The 13,904-nt window shown below is 39.8% G+C and overlaps 1 protein-coding gene across 1 annotated transcript in view; it reads left to right on the forward strand.

The window, feature by feature from the left end:
* Positions 1 to 228: 228 nt before the first annotated feature.
* LOC306828790 (3',5'-cyclic-AMP phosphodiesterase 4C-like) overlaps positions 229 to 13,904 on the forward strand; it is a 79,198-nt gene continuing 65,522 nt past the window's right edge. The window contains exons 1-3 of the mRNA XM_079351445.1: positions 229 to 372; positions 6,908 to 6,958; positions 13,458 to 13,660. Coding sequence (XP_079207571.1) covers positions 6,944 to 6,958; positions 13,458 to 13,660 — 218 coding nt within the window. The 5' untranslated portion in view covers positions 229 to 372; positions 6,908 to 6,943. The remainder of the gene's footprint in view (positions 373 to 6,907; positions 6,959 to 13,457; positions 13,661 to 13,904) is intronic.

The raw sequence follows: 13,904 nt of genomic DNA on the forward strand, positions 1-13,904 counted from the left end.
TTTGTTTTCTGTTTTATGATCTATTGCTTTCTAGTTTATATAGATACAGTAGATGTTGTAATGCATGGTAAAATCGTGAAATGAACACAAGAAAGGCTCGTGGTTGGAGAGTGGTTTTTTCTAGTATAGTTGTTTACGTCCCAGGGCTACACTTCCTGTCACATGACCCAGGCGTCGACGTCACAGTGACGGCGGGGCACGAAGCGCTGCAGCTTGAAGAGTTTGAAGTCTAACTAACTGATTGACCTGCAGCAATAAACATGGAAAAAAACAGGTAACTGTAGCAGTATTACCTGACTGACACCCACGACAGGTTCTTAGGAATTTACCTGAGAATACAGACCCCGCGAGAGAGGACGGCCGGTTGTTGTGGTGAGTGATCATTTAATTTAGGCAGTAGTTTTATTAGTAAAGTGTGTTATATGAGGATACAAAAAAAAAAAAAGAACCAGCCGATGTCTTAAGATGTTATTGTTTCTGGGTAAAAAAAAAGTTAAAATGACAACAATGAGGCTGGCTGTTTGTTCGCAGGAAAAGACACATCTGAATCCCTAATTTCCCTTGTGTGACTTGTGCAACTCCCATAGAAAACCTACAGGAACAGCATTAACCTCATTCTATGTCTGTGTTGCACTTGCTTTAAATCATGAACTTTTTTGTATACTATTTCTATTTTCTGTTATAGGCCTACATTAATAAGTTAGTCATTGTACTGGGATATGCATTAAGTAGACCTACTCCCACATAGACTCGCCCTGTAGTTATATTTGTACAGTAGACTAATCCTTAATGTTTAACATCAGATCAAAGCAGAACGTGTCCAGTACATAGACTGTAAATATTACTGTGGCAGAAGTGTCCAATCACAGTAGTGTTGTAATGTGAGCAGCGCTGTGTCTGCTGAACTGCTGGAATAATTCAGCATCATGATCAAACCAACATGGAATGTATTTCCCCCAAATATTTGTGTTCCCTCTTGCTGTCTTTATCTTCTTCCTTCCTCCATATCTGTTTCCTTTATTCTGTCTTCATATGATACACACACACACACACACACACCACACACACACACACACACACACACACACACACACACACACACACACACACACACACACACACACCACACACACACACAAACAAGTAGAATAATTGTCTTCCCTTTTTCCTTTTCAGTGGAGGAGTGACAGTTTTATCTAAAACACTGTCTTTTATCAGTCATTGTTTCTTCTGTTCTTAGAAAGTGTAACAAGTTCATTTCCCATTTGTTGTCTTCTAGTCAAACATGTTTTCGTTTATGATTTAAATACATGTAATGAGTATACATGCTGTGGTTATACTACACATTAGGAACAGTCAAATACAGCGGCACAGAGTTACTATCAGGCTCCTCAGGGTTATAGTTGTTCTGTCAGATCTGTTTGTCTTCGGATTCTGCCAATGTCGTCAATTTAGAAAGAGCACAACCATCCTCTTTTTGTCCATTAGATGGCGTGCTGCTCTAGCTCGTTGCTGTTCATGTCTTATCCATCAGCATCTGAAGCTGTTTGATCTGTAAATATTTGCAAATAGGACCTAAATCGGCTTTGACTGTCTGCCTGGCTGACCTCTAATCGGACAAAACAAACCGCTGTCTTTGTCACTTTCTTTGGGGGGGGGGGGGGGGGGGGGGGGGGGGAGTGCGATTAATAGTTCAGAGTTGAAGGTGAGGATTTTCCTTTTGCAGAAATTATTTGTAAAAGCTGTTGTAAACAATAACATGCAGGACGGCTACATCTTAAGATGACTTTTCATTCTTCTTGATCAATCGTTTGTCTTTCACAATAAGTCGAATTTATTTTCTTCATAGAATGTTAAACACGGAGAATAAGGGGTTTTCTATAGAGCCCTCGATCTTATCCTCAATGTGTTGTTCTTTCACTTGATTATAGAAGGAGCAAAGAAACCAGAACATATTTGAGAAGCTAAAATCTGGATAAAAGTACATTCCCCGTCTTAAAAGAAATGTTCTGTATCAAAATAGTGGACAACAAGGCAATCAGGTCTCAGGCAGAGTTGCAAAGGCAAAATTAAAGAAGGGAAGTGGGTAGAGATACGTGAGTCATTATTGAGTTACTTAAGGAAATGAGCTTCCTGCAGAACAGAAATCACAGTAAAAAGAAACACACCAATAAGTCATCATTGCTTTCAGACTTTTGACCTGTCTCTCGTTGCTTCGTGCCCAAAGGCCTTTTTGCCTCTGCTCCTTCCAGTTTCACAGTGATGTGGAGTGAGTCATGTTTTGAGGTTGTAAAAAAAACAGGTTAGATTTAGTACAGCTTAAAACATAAAATACTTGTTTGTTTGTCACCCATATATTATCTAAAGTATAAGGGAGTGTTGCATTGCTATGATCGAAGATCAGGAAAATGAAATGATATCGAAAAGACACCTAAAAGGTACGAGTTAAAAATGAATACATCTAGATATAAACTAAGAGCGCAAAGAAGGAAGTGGTTTAACTTGTAGAACGAAAGAATTCAATACAAAGACCTGTTTCTGAAATAAGAGAGTCAAACGTTTGCCATTATTGGAATAATTCTTCTGCCGCTGCTTTTAGATAGTAAGCTGAGAAAATCCATCTCACTCTCTTCAGTAAAATAAGACGTGCTTTGATTTGATATTGATTCTGATTTTTTACCTTTATCTAGTGGACACTGGATAGAGTCAGTGCGAGAGAGAGTGGCGAATGACATGCGAGAAAGAAGCTCAAATTCGAACCCGGGCTGCCCGCTTGAGGACGATGACCTCTGTACACTGGGAGCACGCACCAACCACTAGTCAACCAGAGCTGCACGTGTTTATTTCTACATGCACATAGATCTTAAAGATATACATTATGTAAAATAGCAAAGGCCTCAAAGCTACATGTAGTTCATAAGAAGCCTTAAGCTGTCCTTTTGTTTCTTACAAAGAGGTGAGACTTTTACATAGATATCCTGCGGACTGTAATGGGGGGGGGGGGTGGCACATGGTACAGTAGAGTTGTGAGGGTTAGTGCGTGTGTGTGTTTTGAACATTGTATGGACCCTTTGTGGGCCTTATCAGCTCATGTTTTAACAAGCCTATATCTGCTACTGTCTGCGTCATCGTAAGACGCCTTGAGTGTTCACTTTATGACGGCTGATTGTAGAACTGAAGACAAGGTCAGGTCTGTTGAGATAGTTAATTATTACAGACCCTGCTGAACAGGGCACTCACACTGACTTCTTATACACACACACACACACACACACACACACACACTGCACGTCTGGAGTATCACAGCTGACGATGTGCTATCTATCACGGTGCCAGTCAGTTTAGGGAAAATAATCAAATCTAGAACACGTTTACTTTTGAATTCACAAAAGCAAACAACCTTACATGGATGTGATTTTTCCTGTTGTGTTACAATTCATGAGCCCATTGTCTCACAATTTATGTTATATAAATTGCTACTCAAGGCTGTATACATTTCTATGAATGCTTTCAGTAACGGCCGTTTTCACCCCAAACATTTTGACATTTTGATAAGTCATGGAGTCGCAAGGTGGGAGGTGCGTTTTCAGGCGGCTCTGGAAGAAGAAGTGAGATTCATTTTGTCACATAGACAACGTTACATGAGTCACAGGTGAAGAGGTTGTATTTAAATAGAGCTGTTGAATAGTCTGACATATTATCCACTGGGTTAGAAGATATCTGGTTCTTTGACATGTTTATAGTACAAGTAAGTACCTTTTTAACAAAGTGGGATTTTAGTGCCTTTATTAGCGGGACAGGACAGTGGATAGTTAGAAATCAGAGCGAGAGAGAGAGAGAGAGAGAGAGAGAGAGAGAGAGAGAGAGAGGGGAAGGAGCCACAGGTCTGTTTGGAACTTGGACTGCCTGCATTGAGGACTGTAGCTTCTGTACATGGGGCATCCAAACTGACCACTAGGCCACACTGGCACCTCTCCAAAAGTAAGTTTTGAAGGAAAATTTGATGAAAAGCCTAAAATGTGGATAGAGAAGTAACAACGAACATGTTGAGATCCAATGAAGAACTGTGGCCTTGTATTTATTGAACAATGCATTGACACCTCTGACAGCCTCGTTCTCGATAAAGACACAGTGCCAAAAGAATCCAGAACTACGCTAACTAGCTAGCAGCTAATATAATCCCTTGCCAAGCTGAAGCTTGTGGTTATAACTGGCATGGAAGCATTTCATGTTAAGCAACTGAATGAATATGCATGCGCTAATATTTATAGTTTATGGTCTGCGCTGATTGTTTTCCCTTTAGATGGGTGTGGTTTGTATAGAGATTTATGGGTAATGTAGTGTTATTTAAAGTCATTAGGCTTGCCCAACCAAATCAAGGCTAATTTTGTGTGTTTTGGTCATGCTGCAGAATGTTTCCTGTTTGTTCTGTCTTTTTAATTTAGACTTTGTGCATATACAACAAACAGACTTTTCCGTTACATTTATAATTCCTCATTTCAAACATGAAACTCTTGTTCATGTGCTCTGCCTCCAGCAGCTCCTGTTTACTGCGGGGGGGGGGGGGGGGGGGGGGGGATTTAAGCAGCAGGTTAAACATAAATATGTTGCCTATGCAGGTTTATTATTAGATACTACTTAGCTTAATATTTCAAAGTGTCCGTTTTTACATAAAAATGTATCGCTTTCTTCCTGGAACATTGTTTTAAAGTGCGTGTCTAAGTTTTCCACATTTGTTGGATACAATTGTATGGACAGTAGATAAATAAATAAATAAAATACATGTTTGTAATGTAACTGCCCTGACCGTGAAGAATGAGGATATTGATCTATCCTAAGCTAGGTCCATCTCATGTTGATATTTATGGACTTTCACCTAAGATTTGTAGCCCTGAAAGAAAGCATAGAGGAGAAGTTTTTTTGTTTTATCCCTTAAAAAAGATGGATAGATAATCATTTGAAACGCAGAGTGAGAATAGGACCAAAATAAACCTTGATAATGGATTGATTCTCCTCTTGTGACCGGAGGGGGATGTTAAATAATCTACACCTTTCACAGTTGCCTCCTTGAAAAAAAATCTCAGCCACAGATAACCCTTGAGCTGTAAGAAAAGAACGTATAATTCCAAACCTTATTAAATCTCTGACACAGCACAAATTGAAATATGTTACAAACAACAACAACAAAGCAATCTCGTCCCCCCCGTCCACCATCACTCGTAGACTCTCTCTTATTTTTGTCCTGTGTGATAGAAGAATAGTGGATCGTGAAGGATTAGAACGTGTCGACGATCAACCATTCACATGGATTATTCTTGGTCAAATCAGACCATTACTTATGCAGTACTTCATGCCCTCCCTGCAGACGCACAGATTAACCAATTAGAGGGCGGTCTTGATCAACCTCCACTCTCTCGTATTTATGGCTGAAAATGAAAACGAAACTTTAAGTTAGTTAACTCTTTAAAAAGCTTCACCTTGCTTTTTAGGCACTGGCTTGCACGTTGTTTGGCAACATAACAAACCTTTTCAACCACCTCAATAGAATCCCAAACAGCAGGCTGAGAGTCATACAGATCATGCACAGTGCAGTCAGGAGAGGCAGCACTAATGCAGTGCTTTTAATTGTTGCTGCTAACGTTATCCTGCTGTCTTTTAGTTTTGACACATTTACAGTGAGCCTCTCCACACACGGCTCGCCTGTTGTGATAATGGAATCCATACTGGAGTGGGTGAGTTTATGAAACAGAGGGGGGAGGAAGCTGCTATAATGAACGGTTAGGTCAGGAGAATTTCAGGAGCAGGCCGCCTGAAATGATCTCGATATTGAAAAGTAAAAACATCTATATTTTCGATCAAATCCTAAGTGTCTTTAATGAAACGTGTGGGGCCTTGGTGTCTGCAGTGTGTGTGTGTGTGTGTGTGTGTGTGTGTGTGTGTGTCTGTCTGTGTGTAACTTCAAAATGAACTTATCAGTTAGTGAAGCTAATAAAAAGGCTTTATCATGTTCTTTTGTGGCTGGATAGAAAGCCTTCTGTAGCCTCTGTGAAGTGTCTGCCACTCTCAAAGATCCACCTATCACAGTGGAGCACGAGATATTGACAGGTGGTCCGAGTGAGTCATATGATTTCTTTAAAGATGAATGTCCTTGTAGGGAATAATCCCACGGGCGGACATGTTGTTGTGAGACGTGTCTTACTGTTGTGCTGATGCTCCAGGTTGTCACGTCAACCTCGCACATCTGAGCAACTGTTTTCATTACATTTCCCCTCTGGAAGGGCCCTTTTTTTTTCTCGCACTATGCCTTATTGTTTATGGTAAGAAGGCAGAACAAACACCTAGCTGTGTCACCCACCTGGGGGAGGGCTTACTTAAAATCACCAGACTGCCTGCTTGAGCACACGTTTTCTGAAAAGCTGAGGGGGGATGGTCTTTTCCCACATTTAACTTTCCATAAGTTTGTTTGATTAACTGACTAATAAAGCAATGATATTTGCAACGTTAACATGGATTAAACCTCAAACTTTGGGCATCCCACACTGAGCAACATGGCAGCCCTGGAGATATTGTCTATTAAGTCCTCCTAAAAGCTTTTTTATTTATCTCTCAACTTGTGGAAGAGTTCTTTTCAAATTCATATTTTGTTTCCCCCCCCCCCCCCTTTTTTCCAAACCTTTTCAGTTCCAAAGTAAAAGGTATGAAGTTATGTTCTTTCCCCAGAGAAATGACTGATAAATGTCAGAAATCTCTGCAGATAGTGAAGTGACAGATGATTCATTTCCCCCATGAGAAAAAACAGAAAGTGTCATTTTACAAGAATGGATTTGTAGTCATGTCTTTGAGCAGCACTTTTCCAGACAAGAATTTCAAATTAAAACCACCTCTGTTGTTTTTTTCTTTCTTTTAGCTGCTGTCCCGCTGCTGCAACAAATAAGCAGAATCAATGTCTCGGTTTGAGGTAATTAAGATTTTACACACACAGACCCACCCACACACACACACACACACACACACACACACACACACACACACACACGCACACACACACCTTCAACCTGCCTTATCAAGAATGTAGTTTAAACTTTAATTTGTAAGTCCTGTGATTTTGCAGCCTTGTCGGGTTTAAATTGAGTGATTACCTCACAACCATTTAAATGTTATCTTTACTTCAGGGCTTTGTTCTTTGTTCCAGGTTAATGAAACCATAGGGACACACACAAACAAACACACACACAATTTAATTCTCTGAGTTTGAAGACCTGTTTGATAAAGTGCGATGTTTGAAAAAGAACGCAAACACAATTTCAAGGTTTTTCATAATTCTATTGAATCATTCAATTAATGGCCCTCTCCGGCCTTACGCAGTTATTCTCAGTGTTTTCCTTGCTTCTTATAGCAGAGTTATTTCAGCGAGTCATGCTGACATGACAGCTTCACATATTTTCGATGATTAGATAACTCCTGATGTCAGACAGAACTTTTTCTTCACTTTTTATGTTCAATAAGTGGATCAGTGGACTCGGTGGAGTCTGCACACTCACACGATGCAATGTGGGTCTAAATCTGTGACGTATATTTCATTTTAAAAATGCATCTGTCATATTAACTTTCCACAATTGTGCTATAAAGGCTGGAGCAATATTAAGAACAGATACAATGCCTCTAATCAGTCTTACAAATAGCAAACATTTAATTAACTTCAACTCTTTGTTCCCGATTAACAGTGCAGTGGTATACAGCTCCCTCAACCCTCATATTTATTATTACGGACACGTTCAGATGTAACCTGCTGGGGGCTCTACATGACCGACAGGGACAAAAAGTTTTGACATTGCTCCAGTAGATCTCGTTAAGTTGGCAGACACAAAACAAGCTGTGATGGCTGTGGGCAAACCTTAGCAAGACATGTCCAATAAACATGCTTGTTGTTGCCAATGACATGCTCATGTTGTCTTTCAAAGTGTCATGGGAAGGATCTCAACCTCAGTCATTTTCTTCCCCCCGCATGATGTTTTCTCGAGTGAAACTTTTGTGTCAAATGGATCTGTCTGCTTCCATGGCGTTGATGGCTGTGTGAGCGTACCTGCTGCTCCTGCCCGCCTGCTGGGTTAATCACGACAAAGTCGAGCATACAGCAAGACCTAAATGGGATTCAGAAGTGGAGGCTTGATTGGAGGCTGGCTCTTTTTATGGATACAATAATCATACTCTTTGCACCCCTGGGCGTTACTATTCATACAGGTAAATGTTTTCAGCTCTGCTTCAGAGGAACAGACTTAGTGTGAGGTTATTTTTATCCGCTCCTCTCACCATTGTGATAAATTGATATTCATTTTCACAATTAGATTAACAGCGGCAGCTTGATTGCTCTCATGAGCTTGTGAATAATCAGCGTGTCCCAATGAAATGCTCTTCTCATCTCTGATTACATCATCATGCCGTCAGGGCTTGTCTCTGCCTGTGTGTGTTGACATTAATTACTTCAACGCTTTGGGGCTTTATTTTTTGTTTGTATTACGACGTCCTCTGATTTTAAAGGTAAATATTGCTTTCTCTTGATGACAGAGCACATGTAACACAAGGCACTATGCACTTCTGACAGCAATCAATTAGTTTATTCTGAGCACAAAAGGAACAATTGAATTATGAAAGCCATGTTCTGTGTTTATCTGCAACACATAATGAATGAAGACCTTTGGAAGATGTAAAGGATGTGCTTAATGACACAAGAGCTTGCTAAACTGCACTTGAGTGCTGTCTCCACATTTATCACACAGACTAATCAACAGATGCTGCAAAATAAAATGGGGGGGGGGGGCGGACTGTGAGGCAATATAGGCAGAAGAAAGTATTATTGGATCATAAATCAAGGATGGAAAAAAAAACGGTTGTTACAATAAAGAATGAAAGCTGCAAATGAAAAAGAGACAAGTTAGCTATGGCGAGTGTGTCCATGTGATGCCATGAAACAGAGGAGATAACAAATGTAAGGTTACAGGAATTTCAATTGTAGAACGTCATAGATGGATTTGAGTTTGAAAAATATTTTCCTCCATTCAAGACATCAGTGGTTTACACAACATTTTGTTGCAGGTCTTTTAGTTTTAGGAGGGAAATTGCTAATTTATTTAATATCAATGTTATGCAAGATCTTATCTGAAGAAATCAATCGATACAAGAGGCACACATGTTTTATACCTTATAGAAAAAAGTTCATAAAAATGAGAGTTGACTCTGATAGTTTGCTCGTTACTTGACTTGTTTTGGTCGCTCTACATTGAAATCCTTATTTAAATGAGGTGTGATAAATCAGTGCTCCGTGACTGGAGCACTGATGCAGCTGATGTTTGAGGTTTGGTTCCCGCTGCGCCCTGCCACACTGTGCTAAACATATGACCCAAGTGTGAATCATGAGCACTGGTAGAGCGCTGTAGTCTTGATTAACACAGAAGCATGCTGAAAAACAAACCAGACAGCTCATTGGTTTATAAAGGTAAGGACACCCGCTGTCCCATCTGATCACACAGCAGCTTCACTGCCTCCGTCTCATTCTCACGAGCTGCATGTGACAGCCAGGTGAGAACATGACCAGCTGCTTCCTCTCTGCTGCAGGGAAATGTCTCAGTCAGCTCCAAAATGAAAAAAAAAAACATATTAAAGTAAAGCAGTAAAGCACTGACGTAAATAAAGTTATATGAAGCTGTTGTCGGATGATAATACCTTAAACACATAACGTCAGCTAAAGGAGAAATGCATCAGTGTGATCTGTGTGAGGGCAGAAAAACAGTACTGCTCTGTACTCTGCCTCGGTTTGGGAACTGGAGAGTCGCTGGTTCAAGTCCCGGTGCGGACCATATTATGGAAGTTGATCTGGTAGCTGGAGAGGTGGCAGGGCACTTCCCAGGCACCTTTGGGGTGCCCTTGAGCAAGGCACTGAGCCCCCAACTGCCTTGGTGCGCTCCCTGCATAGCATCTCTCCACTATCATGTCCACAGGTCCACAGGTCCTGTTTGTGTGTGTGGTTTGAGCCTGTGTGTGTGAGAAGCATGTCTCTAAAAAAAAACAGTGTAAAACCAGAAGTTCCCCTCGAGATGAATCAAGTCAGTATCAAAATCCCTGAAAAATAAATAAAAATGTGGGCAAAGGCTTCTGCTCAGTTCCCAAAAAGTTCCAGTAAAAAATTGTAAAAGTCTTTTATAACAATTCAACAAAAATGTTGATAAAAATTCTTACTTATTTCTTATGACTAAATAGCCCCAATAAATAAATTCTGAACATTTCCAGCAACGTTTCTGAAGACTCCTGAAAAGGATCAATGAAAGTTTCTGAAAATGTTTCTGAGAAGTTCTACAAAAAGAACGTTTCTGAAAATGTGTATGTAGAGGAAATAATGTCCACTTTGTTGAATTAGATGACAAACTTGTCTCATACTTGATAATCAGTTTTGCTTGGCTTGACCTGAATCAGGACAGACAGAAATCTGTTTTAATAATAGAGGCACCAGACACATCTGCCAGAGCAAATAGAATACTGGATTGCATAATTGTCTGCTTCTCAGGCTGGATGTTAATTTGTGTTGACCCATAACAACAGTGTTTGAACATGCAACATGTTCCACGAGGTTTATTCAGTGTGCATTTGAATTCATGGATTAGGCCCTTCAAAGTATTAAACAGAATAATGTTTTAATTTGACCATCTTTGGGCTGTGTCCTGACTGAGAGTTTCTGCCAGAAATCTGAATCAGTACGTTTCCACTGATGAACTCTTTGTGACGCATTCTTGTGCGGAAAGAAAAGTGTGATCTCACTATAGAGTCTGTCCTCTCACTGGGCAGCAGCTCTCTGCACACGCACATGCACACACCTACACACACACACCTACACACACACACACACACACACACACACACACACACACATTGTTAACTGTGGAGAAATCTGGAGAGAAATCAGATTTATTACATATAACATAACCTTAACTGTTGATATGAACTTCTTGCAGGGCAGTATGGAAACTGTATTTCAGTGTAAGTAAAACTGTTCTTTGGGCACCAACTCCACAAATCAGAACTTTTCACATCCAACACAATTGAAGTAAGTAAATAACAGAGTCTAAGTCTACTGATTCACGGCTTAAAAGATGAGCTTTGCTCTAAAACAGCAGCTGACAAAAAAGTTTCACAACACAAGGTCTACTGATGAGCTTATTCAGCCAACTCATACCTACAAATCCAGCTGAGTCCTTGGAAAACCAAGACTTTATTGTACGACATTACAGAGACATGTTTAATACTTTTTGATGTTTGAAGTTGAGCTTTTCTTGTTCGCCCTCTTTTTTACTTTTCTTAAAAAAAAATAAGTCTTTTTTTGGTCCCTTTTTTTCATCATCAAAAAAATCTGTTGTAAACTTCAAACACAGGAAATATTCATTATTTAAACAAAGTGTAAAGGCTAACAGTAAATGACAGCACTGAAAAGAGATCTGGTAATTAGCAGAATTCTAAAAACAGATAAGGGCAAGGCAAATCTTGGGCTGAACTTATCAGAAGGCAGGGACTAAAAACGAGGGAAAAGTGAGGCTAAATGTGCTGGGCACACAATCACAGTTCAGAAACTCACAAGTTCAGTAAGTGACGTCTTGGGAGTAACAAGATGTGAGAATGGAGACACTGCGTAGACGTGGTGCCTTTGATTGTGGCTGTTATGATCAAATCTACACACGCGAAATCCTGCTCATTATTATAACATGCTAGCTGAACCTAGTCTAAAATCAATTTCAGCCCCCAGGTTAAAGTGTTTGACTGGGACAAAATATTCAAAGGTAAAACAAGTGGATAAAACCAGATCTTAAGATCTTCCAGGAAAAGTAGGATAGATTTCCAATAAAAACTATCAGGACTTCCTGAAATGACAGATGTGTGACCTTGCTGCGGGCCTGTCAGTCTTGTTTGGCTTTGACACCTGATGGCACTGGGCAGGGAAACAAGATTTTTACTTTTCCAGCTTCTGGGAGGGAGGATCAATATAAACACCAGGCGATAACTCTGTGAAGAACAAATTACACACAAACAAAGACTCTGAAGTGCCAAACGCTTTACTGAAATGGACATGGATTTTTTGGATAATGTGTTTTCTTGGCTACCTAAATCTCATTTGACACTCTTTAATTGGAAGAAGTCCTTTTCATCATGTTTTTCTTTATACAAAAAACCTCCCCACATGGCAGACTCACACATTGGTTTGGGCACATTGTTGTTTGTCAGCCAGACAAAGCTGCTGTCGCTCCGTCTGAAGTCTCTCACTGCTCTAATCCATGACAGTGCCTCACTAGATACTAAATGGATAAGCATTCACAAGATATAAAAAAGACTGTTTTATAGTTAGGGAAGGAGAAAACAAAGTACTTACTAAGAGTCAGATGTTCAAAGTGTAGCAATGCCTGCAACACTCGCAGGACAGATGCTCGATGTCACTGGATTATAATGTGCGCCACTGACTTGTTTATAAGATATCAAAATAATTTAGGTTTCTATGACAGAACTAATTTATAAACTGTGTAAATAATATATTTATACATCAGTGAAGAGCAGTGTTTTGCAAATTTATGGTAATCGTAAGTGATTAGATGACATTTTCCAATTTCTCTGGGGCATTAAAGTCTCATCTCGAATCTTTTATTAATGGATTTCTGAGTCATTGATGTTTTTGCAGTGATCGAGTGCTTGGAGGGTACATTGTACTTCCATAGCATATGAGACTCTTTTACAATAGCTTACAGTGAAGTTTAAAATGAACAAGAGGGAAAAGAGAAACACATAAGAGCCGATTGAAATCCAACAGTTTTACAAGTTTGTACGTTTGTACGTGGACATCATCTAAATGCTCATACACCAATGTTTCAAAGAGATTTCTCATGTTTCCCATGTTAACTGTTTTTGCACCAATACACCAAGATACATGTCTTGTATGTGTAAATGTACATGCCAATAAAAAACAATTATGATTTTGATTTCTCAAATATGTTCACCATTTCCATATTATCAACATAGTTTGGCATCTACGAAATTTTTCAACATGCGTTTTGTACGTTTTTCAGACATTTACTCAAATGCACATTTTGGCCAAATGGCTATTCTAGAGTCAGAAAAGGTCAGATCATTTCTGGTGTCACAAGGTTTTATCATCTGAGAACAACAATGTCCTCTAGTAGCATTATTGCTAATTACCTAACTGTCAATGTCCTCCCAACAACCTCATTGGTAGATCTGTATTTCCAAGCTGACATTTTAGTTGAATCAATTCCTTTTTAAAAACCAGTTACAGCTTACTGGACATTGTAATCCGAAAGGTTAATATAAATGCTGGACTGGAGTGTACTGCATATTCTGTATCAGCGTGTTTACCAGTGTAAACTGAATTTTTTTTACCTTATGTTGTTTCTCTCTTATCATTGCAGAGTCGTCGGGAGTCGCTGCCAGCGGTCCACCAAATAGTGCGGCGGCGTTTCTCTGGCCAACCGCTGCTGCCTCCTTTGAGCAGGAGACACTCCTGTCAGGAGCAGCAACATGACACCTGGAGGACATCTGCCCTACATGGTCTGCCTCTGGACCGCCTGGAAGCGCTGTACAGCAGAGCTTTGGCCAGTCATGATGAGCACCGGTAAGTGACAAACATACAGGACAAAGTTATTTTGATTGAGCAGTACAATTTTTTTTCATTGTACACACTTAGATATTATATCATCGTTAAGTTGAAATATATCCGGTTAATAAACACACTGCACATAGTAAAAAGCCACTCTTGCTGATGATTACATGCCTGCATTAGTATGTATTAAACGTGTAAGCTTTACAGAGATGGAGAGTGAGTGATTGAATGACAGTGTGTCTTTCTGTCCACAACA

This window comes from Symphodus melops (assembly GCF_947650265.1).
Source record: "Symphodus melops genome assembly, chromosome: 8".
In the NCBI taxonomy this organism is placed as follows: Eukaryota; Metazoa; Chordata; class Actinopteri; order Labriformes; family Labridae; genus Symphodus; species Symphodus melops.